This window comes from Cervus elaphus, chromosome 28, assembly GCF_910594005.1.
Source record: "Cervus elaphus chromosome 28, mCerEla1.1, whole genome shotgun sequence".
In the NCBI taxonomy this organism is placed as follows: domain Eukaryota; kingdom Metazoa; phylum Chordata; class Mammalia; order Artiodactyla; family Cervidae; genus Cervus; species Cervus elaphus.
In genome coordinates this window covers 35,741,369-35,764,760 of record NC_057842.1, presented here as the reverse complement: position 1 = coordinate 35,764,760, position 23,392 = coordinate 35,741,369, and the positions used below count along the sequence as shown (strand labels likewise).

Genomic DNA, 23,392 nt, shown 5'->3' with positions numbered 1-23,392 from the left:
CACTACTGAAGCGACTTAGCATTCACGCATACATATGACTGCATATATATGATGTTTTAAAGGAATTTTTAGTTACGGTTAAGGAATTCAAACAAAGAGGAAAAGAGCTATATTTATAGGCTTTCCACCAAAATATACATAAATAAGACTATGTTTAATAAGCCAAGGCAATGTAGAATCTTCAGTGGAAAACTCTCAGGGTGTTAGTCAAATGGACCATGTTAAAACCTATTTCTGCTACTTAGAAGTTGTGTGAACTTGCTTACATGGCTTAATGCACTAAACCACTTTCTCATGTATAAAACGGGAACAATAAGACTGATTGTGTTGGATCTGAGATGAGATATGTAATCTGGTGGGACATACCAGGAACTTAATAAACAGTAGCTGCTCTCATAAGTAGTAATTATGATAGTTTAATTATTGGCCCAATGTCACGCAATAATGTCCGTCATGAGAATGGGCTTGTTCTCCATAAGAGCCCCATAGAAATTGCTAGCAATCTTCTATTTCAAGGTCACAGATTACTCCTCTCATCTAGGAGAACCAGTACAAACACATAGTTGAGCCTGTACTAGCTGCAATGATTTCTACATGAAAAAAGCCAGTTGGAGTTTTTATTAGGACCATGTGGAAAAAATTCAAAGTTCCTTCCTGGAGGCTATATTCATATGTCTGTTCCTTACTATTTCCCTGAAATTACCCTATTTCAAGCCTTTATCATTCCTATCTGATGCTTCCCAAACTCCCCATGTCTCCAGCCCCCTGTGCTTTAATTAGCTCACTTTGTTGTGACCCACTGCCTGCAGCATCTATTAGAGATCCCTGAGCACAGCCTCCGTGGAAGCCCCAGGCTGCACCAGCCTCTCCTCACATCTATTTATTTTCCACAGATTCTCCTCCCACAATCTGTGCTTTGGTCACACTGGGCCATTTGCAGTTCCTTATACCTGCTCTGCATTTCTCAACCTCTGTACATTATTCCTGCTATCATTCCTGGAAGGCCTTCCCTATGCTTGATTTCCATCAACATCCTTCACTGAGCATCTCAAAGGATTCACAGCCTTGAAATCCCTTGATTCCTCATAGGCGGGTGCTCTTAAATATTGTTCCCTCTGCCTCCTCTGACAAGCTCATGTCTTGTCCCCAGAGTAGGAAGAATCCTGATGATCTGGGACTCAGTATTGCCATGATCCCACTCAACCACACCTGCATCTTATAACTCGACCTGATTTTACTCCCAAGAATCGGTCCCCTGCAGCCCTGTTATGGTTCACCAGAAGCCTGTCCCATAGCCTTGTGTCTGAGTCCCTGCTGGGTGTCCCACCAGGTTCACTGGTTCCTTGATGAACAGAACCCTGCTTTACTCCTGGCAAAACCTACTCTACTCTTGAAGACATTCTTCCCAGAGAATCCTCCTCCTGAATGACAGTCTGATGGCTGGTGCCTTGTTCCCTGCTGACAGATTTTCAGATGCTCCTTGCCTGCCTGGATTTCTAACTAAAACTTACACCTATTAGTCCCCGTGACAACCTACTGGGACACCTCATCACCCCATGTTGGGCCTCTCTAACTCCAGACGCTACCCTGGACAGCTGTCTTCTCTTGCCAACCCTCCAGATGTATCGAATCTCTATCTCTGTCTATCCCTAGTCAAAGCCTTTTATAACTCATATGGGTGTAGTTTCAGAAACTGTTCTCTCTCACACCTTGATTGTGTCCCAAACAGAAAACCTCCATCATGCTACCTTCTTGCATCTTCCCAGAAGGTAACATCTCTCTCTCTTATGTGAGCTTCAGCAGTATATTCTCTACTCCATTCTAATGAACCTTCTCTCTTTCTACCTTAAATGAGTTATTCACACGTGACTTACCCACTCTACCATACAGCGAGATCCTTGAAAGCAACTGCCACATCCCCCACTGTTGTATTAAATGAAATAAATATGCAGCAGAAATTTCACAAATTCAATCGTATCTGGCTATGGATGTGTATTATAGATACAAATAATAGATTTGTATCTGCAGAGCTTTTTTTGATAGAGCTTTTTTTTCCTTCTTTTTTCACTCTTTTTGTTTTTTCACTTTTTCTATCTTAGTACATCTTAGAATGTCAAAGTTAAAAGGAATTGAGAAAGTTTAGATTCAATATTCCACTTTACAGATGCAGAAACTGAACGTCCTGAAAATGAAGGACTAGCCCAAGGTTTATAAACCCAGTTGCAGTCAATCCCTAGGCATTCAACTCAACAAAACAGTCTCAGAGCAGGGATGAGGAGAAGGATGCTTGTGGCAAATCTAGAAAGGTGCCTCTGAGCACCCTCCGTGGAGAGACGGCTGGCCCCACATGAACTTAGCCTGTTGAGAGCTTAGAGCCTGTGGTGCTCTGCTGCGGACCCCAGACCTTAATTCTAGCACTGAGCACCTAAGGGCACCCTGTCCTATAGGGTCCTGGCAAGGGAGACAAGCGTGGAAGCTGCCTGGGTAGCCAGCAGGAAAGAGCAGAAGGACTGATGTGCACTTGAGAACCGATCATCTGAGCCACTAGGACACTAGCTGAATAGGATTCATTACAGAGAAGCAGCGCTGTGAGTTCTTTCAGCCCGTCTTCATTGTCTCTTCTCTCTCCAACAAACAACTAAATGAAGAAATCTACCGACAAACTTTCTTATTAAAGTCTCTTCCCAAACCTTATTAAAGTGACCTTATAGAGGGAATGTTACAATCTCACGAGGGTGAACAGATGAAAATAGATAGAGCACCAGCCAACGTTTTGGAGGAAGGAAAGCGGATGGAGGCGTGGTCATTTAGCTGAGCCCAGAGAGGTGAAAGCTAGCTGCCTGCAGAGAAGAAGACAAGAATTAAGAGATTTTTTTCACTATAGAACCCTGTAAGTACTCTGGAATTGAAGGCAGCAAGTATCTCTGAATACAGGCGTGAGAAGTAGAGTGAAGAGCAAGGTGAATACTTAAAAGCTTGTTTTATGGGCTAACTAGAGTCCCTTACTGCAGCAGGAGGCTTTCCTCTGCAAACCGCAACCCACCCCCCGATCCACTACACACACATTCACACAGAACCAAAACAACTCCAAGTTCAAAGATACCAGTCATGCTGAGGCTCTGTGCTGAAAACGGAGAAGGGAATTAAACACGCACCCTCATTCTGAGCCTTGAGACTCCCAGCTCTCTTCCTTGCTTCAACTCCTTGAACTGAGGCTCATGCATTTATTGCCCAGGCAGGAGACCAGCCGACTTCTCTCTGGGGGAAACTGGCATATGCCAGGGAAGACATCCAGATGCTGTCATTAGGGGACCCCAACAGAATAGCAGGGTCCCACCTGACAACAAAAGGAAGCTGCTTGGACACATAGGCTCCAATCAGCTTCTTAGGGCTCACTATTAAATATGCAGACCGGCCACAAATTACCACACATTTGAGAAAAGCTTCTCACATTACAAACAGATCCCAGAACAAGAGGCAAAAAGGAAGTCAAGACAATGTAGAAAGCAAATTAACACTTAAAAAAAAAAACCACTATAATTAGTATCCTAGGAAAGATAAAAGACGATTTTGCATGTATGGAAAAATCAGAATACTATTTTAAGAGGCAGTCAAAATATAAGAATGAGCTGTGGAAAATTAAATTTTTAAATTCTATTTCAAAGTTGAGGAAATATACCAGAATTGAGAGCAAAAATACAGAGTAGAAAATAGGAGCAAATAGTTAATAAAAGGATAAAACAAAGATGACCATTATCCAAATAATAGGATTTTTAGAACAAAGAAATAAAGAAAAAAAAGAGTTAATTGCCAAAGAAATGATATGAAAAAAATCCCAGAACTGAAAGGCATGATTTTCCAGGCTGAGCATCCAGATGAGTAAAAAGCACCACAGATAAGGAGAAGTTCCTAAAATTTTCCAAAGAGAAGGGCAAAAAAGCAGGTCACTGATCATTTGTCCAGGAATCAGAATGGCACAAAAGGTTTTAAAGGCAATTGTAGAAGCTAAAAAACAAAGACAAAGAGGATTTAGTTTTGAGGAAAAGAGATTCTCAACCTAGAACACAGCAAATCATTAATCCAGTGTGAGGGAATGAAAAAGAACATTTCCTCAAAGTGGAAAAAAAAAAAGGAGATTTTTGCCACTTTGCTTTCTCTTTTCTAAAACAGAATAAAGTCATGGAATTGAGGAAATAAGGGCCCAACATGGAAATTACCAGGGTAAACATGAAGGAAACCCCTAGATAACAGCTCTGTAGAGATAGAAGACAAGGTGCCCATATCAACTCCATGAGGGAAGTGTCCAGGGGAAGAATTGTGAGGCGCTGGATTACCTGATACATTTAACCATGTTGAGAAAGGATTACAGTTCTGCCAGAAAGTTTAGGTATATAGAAAGCTAAGCAAATGGGGGGAAAGAGGCATTTATTAAACTACTCAAGAGAAAAATCACAATCATAGTATTTGAGTATCAAATAATAATTAAATAGGCATAGCAAAGTAAACCTGCAAAGGTGATTTATCTGCAAATCGGGGTGACTGTCAAAGAATGGGGAAAATGAAGTTTTTCTGGGTGTAGAGCTGATGGGGCTGGGCTGGTACATGACTAAGGGGTTAAATCTTTGCCTCTCATGGTAGACAGTCAATAGATTTCCCCCAAGGCTGAAAACTCACTGTGTACCATATACACAGAGCACTTAGGAACGCAGAGGTAAACACCAGAAGGAATGAGCAGACACCTATTTTTCACCATAAACCTTGTCATATAGTTCAGTTTTTTATGCATATAATGGGTACTTTGATGGGTTTCCCTAGTGGCTCAGACGGTAAAGAATCTGCCTACAATGCAGGAGACCTGGGTTCAATCCCTGGGTTGAGAAGATCCCCTGGAGAAGGGAATGGCTACCCACTCCAGTATTCTTGCCTGGAGAATCCCATGGACAGAGGAGCCTGGCAGGCTACAGTCCATAGAGTGCCAAGAGTTGGATACAACTGAAGCAACTTAGCACACATGCACGCACATGTACTTTGATAGAAATAAAAAACAGAAATTTTAAAACTACAGATTTAAATTTTAGTTACTTGTTTTGTCTCAAGTGTTTCTCATCTGAGACCTAAAGCAAATTCCATAGAAGCTGAGACATCGACCCCGCCCATGAGCCTGATTCAACACACACAGGCCACTGGATTTCCAACGACCACCTGTGCAGGCCGAGACCACCTGCTCTCGGCCCCAGGGAGATGGGGAGGATGGACTGGGGCTGCATGTTGTAAGAGGAACCCCAGAGCAGACAGGACCTATTAGCATGATGGTAGGAAAAGAGAAAGTAAGGAACTGGATGGGGGGCATGAAGGAGGATGCATGACATCAAGAGATCTGTTTTTGAGATGCCTGTGAAAATCCATACAGAAAATGTCAGCTGGGGAGGGACGTATAACCTAGTACTTGGTAAAGACATGAGGGCTGGAAATGACAATTTGTGACATAAAGGCAGATAAATTAAGTACAGAGAAACTCCACATACTCTCTGTTCTTGAGAGAACACGATTCTGGCAGCGTGGTGGTGGTGGGGAACCTATTTTTCCATTAGATACTAAAAACAGGCTCAATCAGCCAGAAAAGGCCAGACATCAGCCCAGGGTTCTAGTTTGAGTAATCCAATATGAAGGAAATACAAGAATTTTTCTGATGGAAGTCTTCTAAATTTCTACCATCAGGCAAAACTGCAGTCTGTTGAATTTAAAAGAAGTTTAAGAGGAACCTAAAGGTCATCTGTGTTACCAAACCAATAGTGTGGACCCCATTTCCTACCGGCGTCATCCGGGCTTTACGCAAATAGGTAAGAAGGTCTCCTCCTTCCATCAGTTCCAGGATAATGTACTGGGGTTCGTTCAGCAGACAAACTCCAAGCTGCTTCAGAATGTTGGGATGATTAAACTTGCTAAAAGGTGGAAACAGACAGGCAGGATGACATGTCAGCGACAGAAGTCTCCTGAAGGCCTTTGTGAAACAGAGGAAATCTTTATCTCTGGTTTCCTTTCAACCCCTGATTTTTTCCCCCTCCAATAAATGAAAGCCTCCTTTTCATGCCTGCCTTACAGAGGGAATATTGCAACCCCTAGTGGCCAAGGCATGTGGATAGAATAGGGGTAGTTTCAGAAGAAGTGGCATTTATATCAAGTATTTTATGTTTTGGGAAAAGAAAGTAACTTTAACTAATACCTTTCTTCAAAAGACATTTTAAAACACTACATTTTTGGTCATGACAAGTATGAAATAATTCTCTCCCTTTTAGAGAAACAATTCAGACACGCAATTTTTGGCTACAATTGTTTTCTCAAGAGGTCAAAGCAAATAAGCCCCAGTCTAATGGTCAGAACCCGCAACCTGGGACCCTGTCGACCATCGCCTCAGCATTATTAAAATGTACCTGAGTCGTTTTCATTACTGTCAACTAACTCTAACTTGAAGACAAGTTTACCAAGACCAAGAATATTTTCACTGATGTCACTGTGCTTAAGAGAACTCTCCCTTACTTGGTCTACTTGACTTATGATTACACATTTAGAAGAACATAAGCATGTATAAAGCTTATCAGCCTCAGAAATCCCTTGCAAAACATGATTCTTATTGGAGGTAAAAGAAAAGAAGACCTACTGTCAAAGGACTGCCTGTGCCCAGTCTCAGAGAATCTATCATAAAAATCTTTTCTACAGAATACTTGTCACTCCAGGCATACTTCCTTTTAAATTTCAGCCATGGGAAAAAAAAAAATTTTCAGCCACGCTTATTTTGAACATAATCTGCAATGTCAGCTGATTTTGAAAGTTAAAAATCCACTAATCATATGTAAAAGCTTCCTACCCATACCAAGGGAAAATTATTTCAGAACTGCCTAATACCTCATCAGATGTGCCTCCTTCAGGAATTCAATCTTCTCCTGGTCTGTGGAGCCCTTCTTCAAAGTCTGCACAACATAAAACAAGCCAGGAATCAGTCTAGCAGGCATTTCTGTGAGCTAAGTAGTTAATGGAGACAACGTTTGTTTTGTAATAGCCACCTTTATCTTACAAAACTGTTCTCCAGCTCCCCAGCCTTTCTTGCAAGCAAGCGTGGTCATATGACTCAGTCCTGATCAATGAAATGTTAGGGGTAAGTCGTTGAGGAGGTGTGTGGAAATTTTTTACTTTCCTGAACATATACACCTAACACTATCCTTCCCTCTTTCCATATCCTGAATGAAGATGTGACGCTTGATTCTTTGGCAGCCATCTTAGAACCATGAGGCACCACACACGTGCAAAGTCGAGAGAATTTCAGATATACTAGCTCTGGCTTGACACAGTACTACAACAAAGCCAGAAGTCATCTTGTTATGTAAGAAAAAGAAACTCTTGTTTAAACCACTTGAGATTAAAGTATGTTAAAATACTATCAACTGGAAATGGAGAGAATTTTGTAACTTCTCTGACAACTTCTCAAAGCAATAAATTCTTAACAAGCAATAATCAGGATATTACTCAATTACATAAAAGATACGTCATCTGTTGATCAAAAGAAAGTTTTATAAAAATACAAGAGTATATCCAGTGCTTCTTTTTAACTGCATTGGATGCACTATGATGAATAACTTTGTAGTACAGGGGTCAGCAAACTACAATCTGTGGACCAATTCTAACCTATCATCTATTTTTGTACAGTTATAATCTGAAAATAGGTGTTATGTTTTTATTTTTCCAGTTTTACTGAGGTATAATTAACTTGTTACATTTTGAAATGGTTGAAAAAAGTTATAAAAAAATAAGAGAACTGCATAACACATGAAAATTATGTGAAATGAAAATTTCCATTTTCATAAATAAAGTATTACTGGAACACAACCACAGCCATTCATTCACATATTGACTGTGGCTGATTTCACAGTGCAGTGACAGAGCTGCATAGCTAGAACTGACACCGTCTGGCTAGCAAGTCTAAAATATTTACTATCTGCTCCAGCACCAAGCACCGCAGTTCTCTTAGAGCATATTCGAAAGGAAAAACTCTCTGCTGGTCTTAGTGAATTAGTAACCTCAGAGGTAACTATTAATAACAGAACTTACGCAGGAAATGGAAAAAAGGACTGTTGATTTCCGTAGCCATGGATAGGTTTCTACCTTCTCCCAGTCATCTTTTCAGTCAAGATCACTCCTCTTTTCTCAGTGTTATATTTAAATAAGTCCCTGTCAATAACACAGACGTAACAAGCCGAGGAGTTAAAAGATCCACATTACCTTCACAGCTACTTTGGTTTCTCCACTTCCAACTCCTAAGATGTCTACCGCTGTCCCTTCATACACTTCTCCAAAGGCCCCGCTTCCCAGCAAGAGACGCAGAGTCAGTTTTTCCCGAGGGAAGGCAGGAAGACTTTCAATCTCCTCTTGGGTCGGAAGAGTACTGGAAAATAACGCTGTTTTTGATCTCCCAAAATGGTTTATAAGTGGATATGGGTATTAGTGTTTGAGAGTAAAAAAGGAGGAGAAAGGGAAGAGAAATCTCATGGCTTGGCAACGCATTGAAGGTAGTACCTTCAATGTGACATGGTATTGTGTCTGCATCCCTATTCCAGTCCTGTTCCACCTTCTAGAATATTCCTTCTGTCTTCTGAAACCCAGACAGAGTAGGTTACTTCACTTCTAGGCAGCTTCCTTTTGATAACATGCCTGTGAGTGCATTGCCTCAAAATTTTTCACTGTAGTTTGTTTTGTTAAAATTATCAGTTCGTATTTTCTTCAGGTCACCTATTTGTATAAAAAGCTATTGCAAATTAGTAATAAATACAGCTGGGCTTATGAGCTTAAAGCTTTTACTTTACTTCATACACCTAATCTCTCATGTAATACAAAATTTACTATGACTATAACATCATTTCTTGTCCATCAGATTAACTTTTAGAAAGTCAAGTTTCTTACTTGGAATATTATGAGGAGGAGAAAATTCATCAGCATTAAAAATGCTTTGAGTTTTTAAAAGAGAATCTTGAAAATCAGATACACTACATATTTTCTCAAGGAAAAGTCATCTCTGAAAAGCATATTTAGGTCACCTCTGTGTCTACTTCAAGTCCTGTGTTCTTATGTCTTTAAATAAATTTCTAGAAACAAGGCCTATGACTATATATAATCCTTTTTGCATGGAGCATAATATAGTGTCTTTTAAATGAGACATTTAAATATCTTCTTAAATTAAGATGACAATGGAAGTTAAAACCTCATATATTTTAGAGAAGTTTTGTAGACAATCACCATACAATTTCTGAAAACAGAAAAAAATTGACTTAATATCACACACAAGAGAATCTGTCTTTTCTTGTTGAATCAACCATACTACCATCTACTCCCTTCCACGTAGCATTTATCTCTTTGTTTTACTTATTTTTAAATTATGTGCTAAAACACTAGAAAACATTTGATTTTTGTTCATGTTTCTTAGGATAGGATAACAACATAATTTGCCGTCCATCCCAGGTCACATCTGAGAATGAAAGGGGATGTCATTTTTGAATATGCCAGAATAATGGGCATAAACCAGGACAGTCCTGGGCAATGAGTGGCACTCATGGACAGTCTTTTTAGAGTTGCCCACAGTAGGATCACAGAGTCCAACACGCCTGAAGCGACTTAGCACGCCCACACTTTTCATCTAGGTGTCCCGTAATGCCAGCCCAGGTTACATACTGAATCGCATAGCAGGCGTTAGCCAGCCCTACTCCAGTGGCCAGACCTCGAAGTTCAGCCAATTCTTTGTCTTCGTTTATGAGAACCGTCAGCCCTTCCTTGGGAGTGTTTTGATTCTTTAATCTATGCCAGACTATAAAGAAAAAAAAAGCATAATTTACCAAATAAAATATTGCTTTCTCTTTCTTTAGAAAATGCTGCTAACAATACATTTTTAAAGTTTATACTGAACAACACTATTGATAGAACAACCAAAGTTGATTGAAAAAAATAGGCCCGTAATAGAAAAACTAACTAAATCCAGGTAAAAAGCCATATGAAAATGTATAACTTATACCACATCACATTTTACCTCACTTCTCAGGGTAAATCTTAATATGTTTCCAATTGCTGTTATAAATACTTGGAAGTATCTACTATCAGAACTTATTTCACAAAATCACTCATAGACTAGAATCAAAATAAACCAAAACAAATTTGCATTATAATTGTTAGTGAACAAATTCATTTTTGAATCCAGATACATCCAGGTTATTCTCCTCAGCAGACCTGAAGGATGCTTTCTATATAATGGCATGTTTTATTTTAAAATGCAGAGTACAGAGTGTATATTCATTGTTCTTCATAATACACATACTCACATACATGGAAAGATTATTAGAATGAAATCTACAAGTGTCAGCAGTGATCCTCCCTAGTTGTGGAATCATGGGCGATTTGTATTGTTTTCTTCATACAATGGGCAAATATTATTTTTATAACCATAAAACATGTTATATTTTTCAAAGATTAAAATACATTTATGTCATTAAGATTGCCCATCTATACTAGAATATTGGCACAGAAGTTGAAAACAGTAAGGATGCTTTGTGAGATGATGATTAAAATTTGAACTTTATTCCACAGTAGCTTCTGTACCCAACAGATGAGAGTTTTACGCAAGTGAAATTCCATCTGAGGGACCACACAGGAAAAGATCTTAAGTACTTATGCTAATGCAATTTTTCTAAACCTGAAATGCTCTTACCACCCATCTTTCATTTTTAAAGACCCAGCTCAAGACTCCATATCCTCAGGGATGCTATCCAAGACCTCTGCAACCTCTGTTGATATCTCATCTCTGAACTTATAAGACCAATTGCGGCTCTCAGTCAGCATGGCTGTGTCACTGTCTTCTACATTCCATTTACTACTTCTTTTTATTACTGTTTAACACATCTCTCATTATACTTTTTGCACAGGATATGTCTTGAAAGTGAAAGTGAAAGTCACTCTGTCGCGTACGACTCTTTATGACTCCTCTATACAGTCCACACAATTCTCTAGGCCAGAATACTGGAGTGGGTAGCCTTTCTCTTCTCCAGGGGATCTTCCCAACCCAGGGATCGAACCCAGGTCTCCCACATTGCGGGCAGATTCTTTACCAGCTGAGTCACAAGGGAAACCAATATGTCTTACCTCCCCCATTAAACGACAAGCTCCTGAGGTCAGCAATTATATTTTTTAATTTACTTTTAATTGGAGGATACTTGCTTTATAATGTTGTGTTGGTTTCTGCCATACAACAACATGAATCAGCCATAAATATACATATATCCCCTCCCTCTTGAGCTTTCCTCCCACTCCCCATCACACTCCTCTAGGTTGTCACAGAGCGCCATTACAGCCTATTTTCCTTTGCTCCCAGTGTAAGGCTCACATTACACAGTAGATATAACCACTCACCAAAGAGTAGGCTGTTGATGCTTATTCTAAAATCTTTGTTTCAATTTTGTGTTTATAAGTATGACTGATGAAAGCCCTCAGCACAATTCAAATTTTTAAACAATTGGTATTTTCATTATTTGAATAACTCAATCTTTCCTCATGCACTCACACAATCCTACCAGTAAAACCACATGCACTACTACTAAAAGCCAAAGAACCAAATTAGCTTAGCTCCACTCAAAAATGCATGAGTTCCAAGTAGAATAAAGACCTTTAAGTCCTGAGAAAGTCAGATATCCACGAAGTGTCTTGAAAGCACAATAGGTTGTCTGAAATTATCTCATGTTCATCCACTAGAGTCATGAGTTTAGACAACGGTGATGTACAAGTAAGCAGGCAAAGGTCAGATGCAGGATCCTTCACGTAATACTCCTTCCCAGCAGGAAAGCAGACAGTCAAGCGTATATGCCAACTGCCAAATATTTTACAGTCATATGCGTGATTCTGGAGGGGCTGGCTTAGGGGCACAAACATCCGCTGTGCAGTACTTAGACTCCCTGGAACCACAGGTTAAAATCCTAGCAGGCTCAGCTGAAATTTTTAGCTTTCCAAGTTAGCTGAAGGAATCACATATTCCACATACTGTTTGGTGTGGAATGTTTGAAAAAAAATCTCAATTCAAGTTTCAACATGCTAATGGCTATGACTCTAATCAGTTTGGGGAAAGAATACAGATTTAGGACATGGAGTGAAATATTTACTTTCTTTATCCTGAGGGTTCAACTTTATGTTTGTTGAATAAGGAAAAGGTTAACTTTTCCTTAAATTCTTCCCTATTTATTTAAAAAGAAGAAGCTGCAATTTCCTGAATATATGCTTAAGTGTTGGTTTCTGGTAAATATCACGTCTTTTTTGTAATGCTTCAGCATGTCAGAGACTCATATGTTAATGACAGAGTGACTGTGTATCTTATAATCCAAATCAGGCCATTTTAGGAGACTGAAAGCAGTAGGAATGACTATAATGGAATGACGGGAATAAAGCAGGATGTATGATCCACTATGATAACCTGAGAGTGAAAGTCTCTCAGTCATGTCTGACTCTTTGTGATCCCATGGACTATATAGTCCAGAATACTGGATAGCCTTTTCCTTCCACAGGGGATCTTCCCAACCCAGGGATCAAACCCAGGTCTCCTGCATTGCAGGCAGATTCTTTACTGACTGAGCTACCAGGGAAGCCCTGATGTATGATAACCTGAAAGGTCTAATGTTTAATCACCTTTTGGGGGCTTGTCCCTGTATTTTCTCATTATTAAATGTTTAAAGAAAGACTTTTAAGACTAACACATTAGTATAAAATTAGTGATGAGAAATAACTAGCTTTCTATCAATCTAGCCAAATTGCTCTACTTTCCTAGTTATTTACAAATGAGCAGAGATTTGAAACAAATAAATCAGACATCCAAAAGTGAGAGTGAATGCTACAAGCCAGAAATGGATCTTCTGCAAGAGGCCCTGTTCATTTTAAACTAGGCTGTCTGCCTGGAAACCCAGACTATCCCGAACAAGGGTTTCACTGGTCTCCCTTTAATCCTACACTTTTTTTATACCCAGAGTTATTTTTCTTTTACTTTTTTCAAACTATAAGTTACAAACACTTGTTAAATAGCCAGTCTGTAATATGGTTTTAAAAAAGGCTAGAAGTTGGTGCCTTAGCAAGTGGTTTTATCTAAAGAATACTGTGAAGTATAAATATGAATATATTTTTCATGAAATGGTTACCCCAGATTAGAAAAAAAATTCACAGGGTTTAATGGTGATTGAAACATAGCCAAAGGTAACATTGTGAATTTCATGAATCTATTTCATGTAGAAAATTAATCAGATATAAATTAAACTCAGATGAATCAATTAATACTATCAAGTGAGCAGTTTATTACCTATTGATGTATTTTAAAATCTATTATACTTACCAAAGACTAATGGGATTGTAATAACCAGAAATATTCCAATTATAATAGTAAGTATAAAGCTTGTTTCTGGTATCCAAAAACCATCTAATAAAATAAATGAGAAAAAGAACATAATTCAAAGAGTGAAACTCGATTGTCTCAGTATTATGCCAGAATATGCCAAGTTAACTCCTACTGAATTTTTGCAAGCCAATAGTTAAACCATCAGTAGCTTGAAATCATCCATGGAGAGAGTATATTTACACTGTGAGTAATCAAAGTCAAGGGGTTTTTTTCTCTTTTTTCATTTACAGTGATCTGGTTTCCAATATATCTTTGGAATATACCCACACTATCTTCTACTTTAAAATGGTTGATAAAACATGAATAATCTTTTTAATGAATTTGGGACAAAGACGTCTCAACTTTCATTTATCATATAGTTGAGAGCATTATTTCCTCTATAACGTCTTCATATACATTTAATTCCGTGAGTATTTAACTGAGGAATATAAACATGAAAACATGATGTGTGTGTGTGCTTGCTAAGTCACTTTAGTCTCATGTCTGACTCTGCGGGACCCTATGTACTGCAGCCTGCCAGGCTCCTCTGTCCATGGGATTCTTGAGGCAAGAATGCTGGAGTGGGTTGACATGTCCTCCTTCAAGGATCTTCCCGATCTTCCCAAGCCAGGGATCAAACCCACATCTCTGACATCTCCTGCATTGGCAGGCGGGTTCTTTGCCACTAGCGCCACTTGGTGAAAACACAGTACCTGCTCTTAGTTTCACTGAGAAGATGAACTTGTGGACCAGAGCTTGGCAACTATGGCATGCAGGCCACATCTGGCCACAGTAGCCTCATTTTGTACTATTCGTGAACCAAGAATAATTTTTACATTTTAAAAATATTATCAGAAAAAAAAGAAGATGCTACAGAGACTGAATGTAGCCTGAAAAGCCTAAAATATTTACTATTTGGTTCTTTCAGAAAAGGTTTGTGGAGCTCTTCTCCAGGTAACTAACTATAATACAAATAAGAATGACGTCAGTTTTGCACAGAACAATGTGCTGTGTGTGTCTAAGGAGCAGCAGTTACGCATCACAATGGATACTGAGGGATGAGAAGAATTTCAGTTGACAAAGTGAGAGAAAGAAAAGCCCAGTCAAGGGCAAGTGGCAGGTGGTGCAAGCCTGCATCTGAGGCTGAGGGAACATGGTGTCATGGAAGTTTGTTTGTTTGTTTGTTTACCAGTTTGGTATGGCTATAGCCGTAAGGATACATATTGGGAAAGAGGAACCACAGTTGGAGGGCAAATCATGGAAGGCCTTAAATGCCACAGAAAAGTTTGTACTTGATTCTGAAGGCAGTGAATGGAGAACCATTTCAAGATTTTCAGAGAGCGGTGCAGTGATCCAGCTTGTGCTTCAGATGAATTAGCTGTCAGCCGTGGGGTTAAGCCAAGAGCATGGGCTTGTGTGGTAGCTTAAGTTAGGAAAGCCAAAATCGAAACAGGAAGAAGGGAACTTAGTGGACAGAAGTCAAGATAATAAAGTCAACAGAGCTTGGTGACTGAATAAAGGGAAAAATCAAACATGGTACTGAGATTTCTAGCCTATGTGATTAGAAAGACAAAGTATTATAAACAAAAATAGGCTCCCCAGTGGAAGAGGTAGATATTGGGGAAGAGACAAAGGCAAGTTTCAGGTGTGTTGTGTAGCAGATGAGAGATCCAGGAACAGAAAAATGAGGCTGGATAAAAACCAGACCGTGAATAACCTTGGAAGTCCATCTAGGAGCATGGACTTGATGCAGTAGGCATTAAAGATCAGCTGATGGCTACTGAGGAGAAAAAGGACATGTTGATATTGATGTTTCAGGAAGCTCACATAGTATAAAATAAATAGTTCAATAGTTTCTATGGTAGTTTGGTGAAGTTATATGGTCACTCAATTACTGCTAACGCTAAGAACACGCTTAGCTTTATTTCTGAATCCTTGTGTAATAAGTTAGTATGTAGACAGACATGGTAACATACCTCCAACTAATATAATACCATCACTGATTCCACTGTATTCACCAAACCCCAGATTATTTACAGCTACTACTCTGAACTGAAATGTTCCTTTCAGGTTTTTAGACTTCCATGTGCAAATGCTATTGCATGAGCCATTAAATGCCATCTTCCATGTTAAATTCTGGTTCCATGAATCATTTGAAGTGCTCTTTCTGCAAAAAAAAAAAAAAGCAGAATCATAAATATAGGAAATATATAAGACAATATATGTGTTATTTCTAGATGCTCATATATCATTTTAATGACAGAACTCCGGAGCGTCTTCTGTTGCACACTTTGCCCTTGATCTCATTCCTCTCACATGGTTTGGCTACAGAACATAGCAGAGTCTTATAAAGTCATCCCAGCAATGCCTGGAGCCAACCAACTCAGCCCATCTGGAAAATGACGAATAATCAATGGCTGAGAGACAGCTGAAGAGCCTCTTCTTACTATTGGAGTGTGCAAACTTTCTTCAGAATTCCAAACACATAAGTCAGTGATTTCATACTTTTTAACTGGGAATTTTTAAATTTTTCTTAATTTTCAGTCTCTTATGCTATCTGTCCTTTACTGATACCATATCTGGATAAAACACAGAACATAAAATTGAAAAAGAAAATAAAATAGTTCAGCCACCAAAATTATCATTGTATCTGAGATTCCGAGCCTTGTTGCTTCCAATTAGCCTACACTCTACCTCAGTATCAGTCCTCATTACTCTTCCTAATGAAATACGGAAAGAGAACAAGAGCTGGGTTCAAAAGACATACTAAAATGACTTTTAACAGAACCATAGAACGAAGGTAAGCTCAAGGCCTTCCCATTATGTCTTTTCTGACAATGACCTTTTCAAGTCTGCAAAGGTCTGAAACTTTTCAGACCGCAGCAGTTTTAGGGCCTGGTACCAACCCACAGTCAGCTTGAAGATAAATAATGGAAGCCAGTTCTGCTCCCACTGAATGACTGTCCTGAAAGAGCACCAAGGACAGCAAAAGCTGAGCCTCCAAGGGACAGAGGATGAGCTAGGACATCATGAGGAGCAGGACAGCAGCGACGGTCACAACTGTGACCAGCAGCTAAGTGTTCTTGGGACCATCCTAAGTAAAGCTGTGGGACAGTGTTTCTCCTGCATTGTGTGAAGCCTCATGTTGGGAACTGGCAATTTCAATTTTCAACCCAAACAACTCTGATCCAAAAGAAAGAGACCTTTAAACATGTATAAAATGGTAAAACAATTATCCTTCAGTTAAAAATAAATAAATTTTTTAAATGTATAAATTGGTTCTTCACAGACATTGGCCACTAAGGAAGAGAAGGAAGACTTTTTATATTGGTTGAGCACCTTCTATTTACAATACATCATACTGGGGCTTTTCATATGCGGTTTCATCTCACTGAATCTTGACAACAACCTGAAGAGGTAGATATCATCATCTCATTTTACAGACGAGAAAGCTTAAGTTCAAAAAAGAAATAGAGCGAGGATTTTAAGTAGTCTATGTACTGGGTTGGCTAATCCCCCTCAAACTTCATGCCACCCAGACCTTGTGAATGTGACCTTGCTTGGAAACAGAGTCTTTTCAGATGTAATTAAGCCCAGATGGGATGGTCCTAGTTTAGGGTGGGCTCTAAATCCAATAACCAGTGCCCTCTTAAGAAGAGACACACCCAAGGAGAACATCATGGGATAACAGAGCCAGAGACTGAAGAGATGCCTGTACACACCAAGGAAAGCCAAGGATTGTGGTCCATCACCAAAAGCTGAGAAGAGGCAAGGGAGGATGCTTCCCTAAAATCCATCCTGCCAAGACCTTGACTTAAGACTCCCAGTCTCCAGAACTGTGAGAGAATACATATCTGTGGTTTTAAGCCAACCAGTTGGTGGTACTTTGTTCTGACTGCCCTGGGAAACTCATGCAATCTACTCAGCTCCCAAGTGCATGCACTTTGCACTAACACCACCAATACTACACGAGCAAGTACACACAAATGTCCTGACCGAAGAAGTTACTCTGAGATACTATGAGATCCTTTGAGATAGATGACACTTTATATTATCCTACAGTCCCTCTCCTGAGAGTAGAGACTTGGGAGCAAGGAAATGCAGAGTATTTATGGAGCTATGCACTTCACATGTTACTGAGGGGAATACACTACAGTGCTCCTAGCAAGGCCATAGTAAGACTATGGTGTGGCCTGGCTGGTGAACATAACTGCAGTCATAGACCACCAAGACAGTTCTACAGGTCAGAGTGTACTTCAGTCTGCATTTAAAAAAAAAAAAAAGTACCAGAAATTTCAAGAAGTTTTCAGTTAGAAATAAGCAAACATAATTCTCTAGTGTGAGCAGGAAATTTTTTTAAGGTTATGGGAATGCCAGAGCAAGATGAAGCAAAAATAGATCTAAAGCTCAAGTTGCCAGGACTATAATTATGGAAGTGACTTTTGTCCTTGGAGCTTCTTAAAAGATGGCTTCATAGTCCCGTGAGGGGAGTGTCTGTGGAATTTGGAATTCTCTCCTCAAGCTGGCACAAAGTCAGCTCATCTGAGCCAGTTATGATTCACAGAGCTCCCCATACTGGCCGGATCTGAGGTTGCGTATGTTCATCAGATTTTCATCGAAGGCGCAATTTTAGTCCCTGGGAATACACTACAAACTGTAACCTTGAAAATGGCGAGAGAATCCTGGGTTGCCTATACACTACAGACCATTTCAGATCTTGACTTGACTTCACCTTCTGAAATCAATATACCAGGTCATGGTCAGTTCTCACTAGATCTTATTCATCTTTCTAAAACAAATCAGTGTCAGAAATTTACATACATACCATTATCTAACATCAAACATCAATTTAGCTTCTTAAACAGAATCAAGTAAATATTAGGTGCATGCTCAAAAGACCGAGTTGTTTCCACTGACAAGGTGTCGCAGATTTCTGAGAAGAATGACTATCTGCCTTGTAACTGAATGCCAAGGCTGACCACTAGGAATTGTGTAAAGAATGTAATGAGGCATGCAAGACCCTTACACTAAAGATCCCTTATGTTTACTTATAAATACACGTTCATAAATATTGTTAATTTTGATCCAATAATACCTTAAAATCAACTGCTTAGGTCTTTGTAGTTTACAAAGCACTCTTGTAAACAGACATACCTGATCTCAAGGATATAGTACATAAGTCTGCTTCCATTATCATCAGCTTTTTCCCACTGTATTGAATTTTTACTCCCTTCTAATAATTTTGGAATGCCTGGTTTACTTGGGACTCCAGCTTTGGAAACAAAAGAAAATTTGATTGATATGATAGAAATATAAAATATTCTGCGTAACATCCTTCTATAGACAACATTTACTAAGAGAAAAGCCAAATACATTAAAGAAATGTTCAGAAATACATTCATATGAGTGCATATGTTTAAGTGAGTATCTGAAGATTTTTATTAGTGATGGATTAGATAGATTTATGATAGGAGTAACAATAGATCTTAGCCCAACACAAAATAAGTGATGCAAGTAAAAAAGATGATTGTAAGATTTGGAGCATTTTTCACTGATTCTTACAGGGATCAACTTGGAGTTATGGAATAGCTGTTAAAACACTGGTTAATTTAATATACTTGTTAGATTTTTTATTTTTTTTTTTTAATTTTTTTATTAGTTGGAGGCTAATTACTTCACAAGATTTTTTATTTTTAACATCTGGTTGTAGTAGCCTATAAGTAAATATTTGAACACCCAGCGACACTGTTTTCATTTACTTCTTACTATAAAATATCATAGCTAGACAGAAAATCAGAATAATGAAAGGTGAAACAATTTTTTCCAGTTTACGATCCTGCAAAACCAGACAAGTATTATCTCATTACTGCCTGTAAGAAACCCCTACCTCTTTTCAATTTCTTCAGTCAGGCTCTAAAGAGTAAATTACTCTTTTAAGAAAAATCTCAACCTCTAGGATTAGTGAAGCGAGCGATGAGAAAAGAATTGAGAGATGTCTAGAGTTTCCTAAGTGTTGAATATGATAGTACTCACCTTTAGTCTTAAAACTTCCCGGAAGCGACGTGCTGTTTGCGCCTGTCCTATACACCACCACTACTCGGACATTATAGAAAGCACAAGGCTGGAGGTCTGTGATGTTACAGACATAAGCAGGACCTTGGCTGCACGAAGCTTTAACATGGTAAAACTCATTGTGCTTCCACTAGGAAAAGAAGTCTCAATTAACGTTTGTTTCTTTAAGTGAGTTCTTAAACATAGAAATTCAAAAGCCTGTAGCAAGCATTAAAGCTTGAAGTTTATACTAAAACAAGAGCTTCTTTATGAGTGTCAGATCCCAGATAGTATCCCCTTCCACCAACAGCAATTTTATTTTTTATGACAAGCTGTAAGTTACTTGAACGATGGTCCCGAGGATAAGTCCAAGGTGCGACGTGCACCTCTGACTGTTTATCATCGGGAGGATTGTTTGGCTTCTTGGTATCCCTAATCATAGGCCTCTTTATCAAATCAGGATGGCTGAGGATGCAAATTCACAGCTGAGGGGAAATGATCAATTAAAACTGTGATATTTTCAATTCCACACATTTGCCAATTTCAAAGTAGTAATATTTTCACAATATTTCACATATTGAAGAAGTCCACTGTGACTTATAAATGAAAACATTTAGTTTTTCCTCCCCAAACCCTCTTCAGGCATCTAAGCAACATTCCTTATTTTTCTACATAGGAAGCCTAGTTCCCTAAAAGAAGGAAATCTTTGCCTATTGTCACTCAATCACTAAGTAGCAAGGTTAGAAGTTAAATATAGGAAATGTTACTTTCATTTCACTGGGTCTGTAATTATAGCTATATTAAAATTCTTTCTCTGAAACACTGCTTTTTAAAAATCTGTGTATTTTTAAATATCTGTGTATTTTAAATAAGATACAAGACCCTTAATATCTTATATGAAAATGATGACTTTTTTCAATATACAAATAGGAGAAGACAGAGGATACGGCCTTCTGTCAAGGGTTCTTCGTGTATTTTCCCCAGTAAAGTTTCCTAAGAAGATCAGTTTCCATAAATAAACCTTACTTTACATCTCCTTTTTCATTTAGCATTCACAAGGTCATGCCATTTCATTGGATGGGCACTTTATATTAGTTTTCTATTCAGTTAGAAATAATTCACTATAGCACCTTCAGGAAGTAGATCACCTTATTACAGAAAGAAAGAGGAACAGAAGGAACGAAAAGAAAAACCAGAAATGCTGATGTCAGAGACATTGCCTGTTAAACTCATAAATGTCTCAGTCCCACTGATTCATATAGCCTAATGAAATAGATGCAGATGCAAAATAATATTTATTCTGAACCTTCTGAAGTGGGTGAGGGGCAAGGAGGAAGGGAGATGTTGAGTCCTGGCTGAAAATTTTTAGCCCTTTTTGGTCCTGCCTCCTTAATGCCTCTTCAGTGAGTAGTCTAGATGGCCTGACATTCCACACCACCCAGAAATCATAAGAACCCCTTGGAATGTCAGGGAGATATTTGGCCAAGGGTTTTGCTGGAAAACTGTAGAGTATTGACCTCACCACAGCAATGAATGTCCTGGGCAGACCACTAACTTGGAGAGATGCCATGGGTTACCCCAGTAAATCACAAGGGAGTTGGGATCTTCATTCATCAGAGGCCAACAAGTGTAGCTGGGGAAGGCTGCCAGGGAGGATTTCCAAATTTTTGAGCAAGGGTGTGGGGGAAATGGTGCAGACTATGATGTCTCAGAGACAGAAACTTCAGAAATGTCTGGTTCTGGTAGGGATTCCCCTGGATAGCTGAGAAAAAGACCATTTTAGTGAATTCTCATGAAAAAAATTTACCAAAGCAAAATTATTTGTTTCTCCTCAATCTTAAATTGAATGTGTTCTTTTTCTACGCATTATTATAATAAAGAATCTATGGAATCTAAAGACCAAGATAAAAATTTAGCCCTTGTGCTCTAAGACTCTCATTTTTCCATATAAGGAGAAGATGAAGACTGGAAGCTTATCTTTTTCTCCCTTTCCAGAAAGGAGAAGGGTGGAGGTGGAAAGGAACAAAAAAGATTAATTAAAATATGCATATTCACCTTTGTCACTCACCCCTCAGGGTTTCGGTGTGGCGTTACAAGACTGTTCCTAACTTCCTATCACGATGAGGTAGGTTCAACTTGCTCAAAAGAAATAGACCTTTCCGACTAGATGTCATCACCAACCCTCTCAGAACACAGCCTTCTACATTAGTACTTGTAGGTGATCATGCATGTAGAAATTACCATCTTACATTTTCAGCTTCATGATTTCTCAAGTGATCTATCTAAAAATCTGTTCTGAGCAAGGGTAGAGGAGGTCTTGAAACAAAAGCATCATAAGAAAGTCATGGGGACAGAACCAGGTGGCCCCGTCTGCTGCCCCTCTCCTAAACTTTAACAAGTGGGGTGGGTGATGATGACTCATGTTCCTTCTGCAGATGGGCTAAGGGAAAGCCTCTGTAGAGATGAGTCAGCTCTGAGGGTCCTCCCCGTCCAGCCGTGATTCTGACTCATCGGGCCACCTGCCTGAGTCTCCAACCTCTCATCAGTAACAGGAGAAGCTGGAATCACCTCTAAGGTCCTTCCTCAGTTCACATCTTTGATATGGGAAATGAACTTTACATCCCTCCCCTTGACTTCAAGCTGAACCACATTAAGCTTACTTAATAGATGTCCCCCCAAAAAGATGACCCTTCAGTTTCTCCAATTTAAAACTGAATTTTTATGAAATGACTATTTTCTAAATAGGCAACAAATCATCATTAACATGCTCAATGGAAAAAATCCAATTAAACTATGGTCTTTGGTCTTATCAACTTAATACTTAGAGCAACTTATCACTGCTGTTGCTTATTTTTCATAGTTTTTATCTAAAAGTACAAGATTCTAAAAAATATTTTATATAGTAAAATTTTAAAACCTCTGGGGAGCAACTTCATTTTTAAAGAAAAGTGAGGTCATGACCATACTGATTTGTTTTTACAAAACACTCCTAACAAGGCTTTACAAATATGGACACATAAATATATAGTAGTGAAAAATGAAATGTCACAATTATAAAAACTTAATAATCTATTAAGTGTATCAGTATAAAAATCAATGTAGATTTTCCTTAGAAGTGAGTTAATTAGATTAATTGATGCTTAAATTCAGTGGATAGCTTTACATTGGTTAAAGCATGAAGATTTTTGAATGAGGAGCTATTTAAAGTTTACAAGCTAAGATCCAACTACTTTAGAATAAACTAGTTTATCATTTACTTCTTTCCTGTTGCTACACAGTCCTTAAATGGTTGAAAGAACATTTATAAACAGGTTTTAAGTTTATGTTTGTTCATTTCTTTTTTTTCCCCATAGAATAAAACAAATTGCTATGGACTTCAAACCAGAGAACCATGCCGATAACATCTAAAGTAAAACATTATGAAACCAGTTAACCGTAATTTATACCCTTTTATGTGGAGCCTTTTAAGAGCAAATTAATCTCTCTGGGAATTTTTTCCATCAGAAATCAGTCTAGGTAGCTTACCACATCTATCTGGAAAATCTGAATCAATGAATGTTGTCAAATATATCACTCATTTAATACAAGTGAATGCCCTCAAGATATTTTTTGAAAAGGCCTTTTGATTTATTCTATAGCATAAAACAAAGATTTGCATTAAAAGTGTATGCTGAGATGTACCTTTTGGAGTTCACACCAAAATCTGATGAGGTGAACATTTGAAGGAGCATTCCAATGTAACTGCAAACTAGTGTTCCCTGGAAGAAAGCCATAAGGTTTCTCTGGCGAGTCAAATGTTTCCACAGTGACAGGGTGACTCTCTGCACACCACATTTCCTCGGCATGGCAGGCCAGAACCTTTTAGTAAAAAAGAACGATTGCTTAACCTTTCTCGAACCT

At 38.7% G+C, this 23,392-nt stretch overlaps 1 protein-coding gene and 1 long non-coding RNA gene across 11 annotated transcripts in view; one reads left to right on the top strand and one right to left on the bottom strand.

Moving 5' to 3' along the window:
* Positions 1-23,392, bottom strand: part of ROS1 (ROS proto-oncogene 1, receptor tyrosine kinase) — a 110,862-nt gene that overhangs the window by 16,357 nt on the left and 71,113 nt on the right. For all 8 annotated transcript variants that reach the window (XM_043890429.1, XM_043890435.1, XM_043890433.1 and 5 more), the window contains 9 exons: positions 23,174-23,350; positions 19,475-19,643; positions 18,596-18,713; positions 15,418-15,608; positions 13,400-13,483; positions 9,718-9,850; positions 8,275-8,437; positions 6,904-6,968; positions 5,813-5,942 (listed from right to left, as the gene is read on the bottom strand). In XM_043890429.1, coding sequence (XP_043746364.1) covers positions 5,813-5,942; positions 6,904-6,968; positions 8,275-8,437; positions 9,718-9,850; positions 13,400-13,483; positions 15,418-15,608; positions 18,596-18,713; positions 19,475-19,643; positions 23,174-23,350 — 1,230 coding nt within the window. The remainder of the gene's footprint in view (positions 1-5,812; positions 5,943-6,903; positions 6,969-8,274; positions 8,438-9,717; positions 9,851-13,399; positions 13,484-15,417; positions 15,609-18,595; positions 18,714-19,474; positions 19,644-23,173; positions 23,351-23,392) is intronic.
* Positions 1-23,392, top strand: part of LOC122685545 — an 89,874-nt gene that overhangs the window by 32,174 nt on the left and 34,308 nt on the right. For all 3 annotated transcript variants that reach the window (XR_006338434.1, XR_006338436.1, XR_006338435.1), the window contains one exon: positions 5,719-5,840. This is a non-coding gene — a long non-coding RNA (uncharacterized LOC122685545). The remainder of the gene's footprint in view (positions 1-5,718; positions 5,841-23,392) is intronic.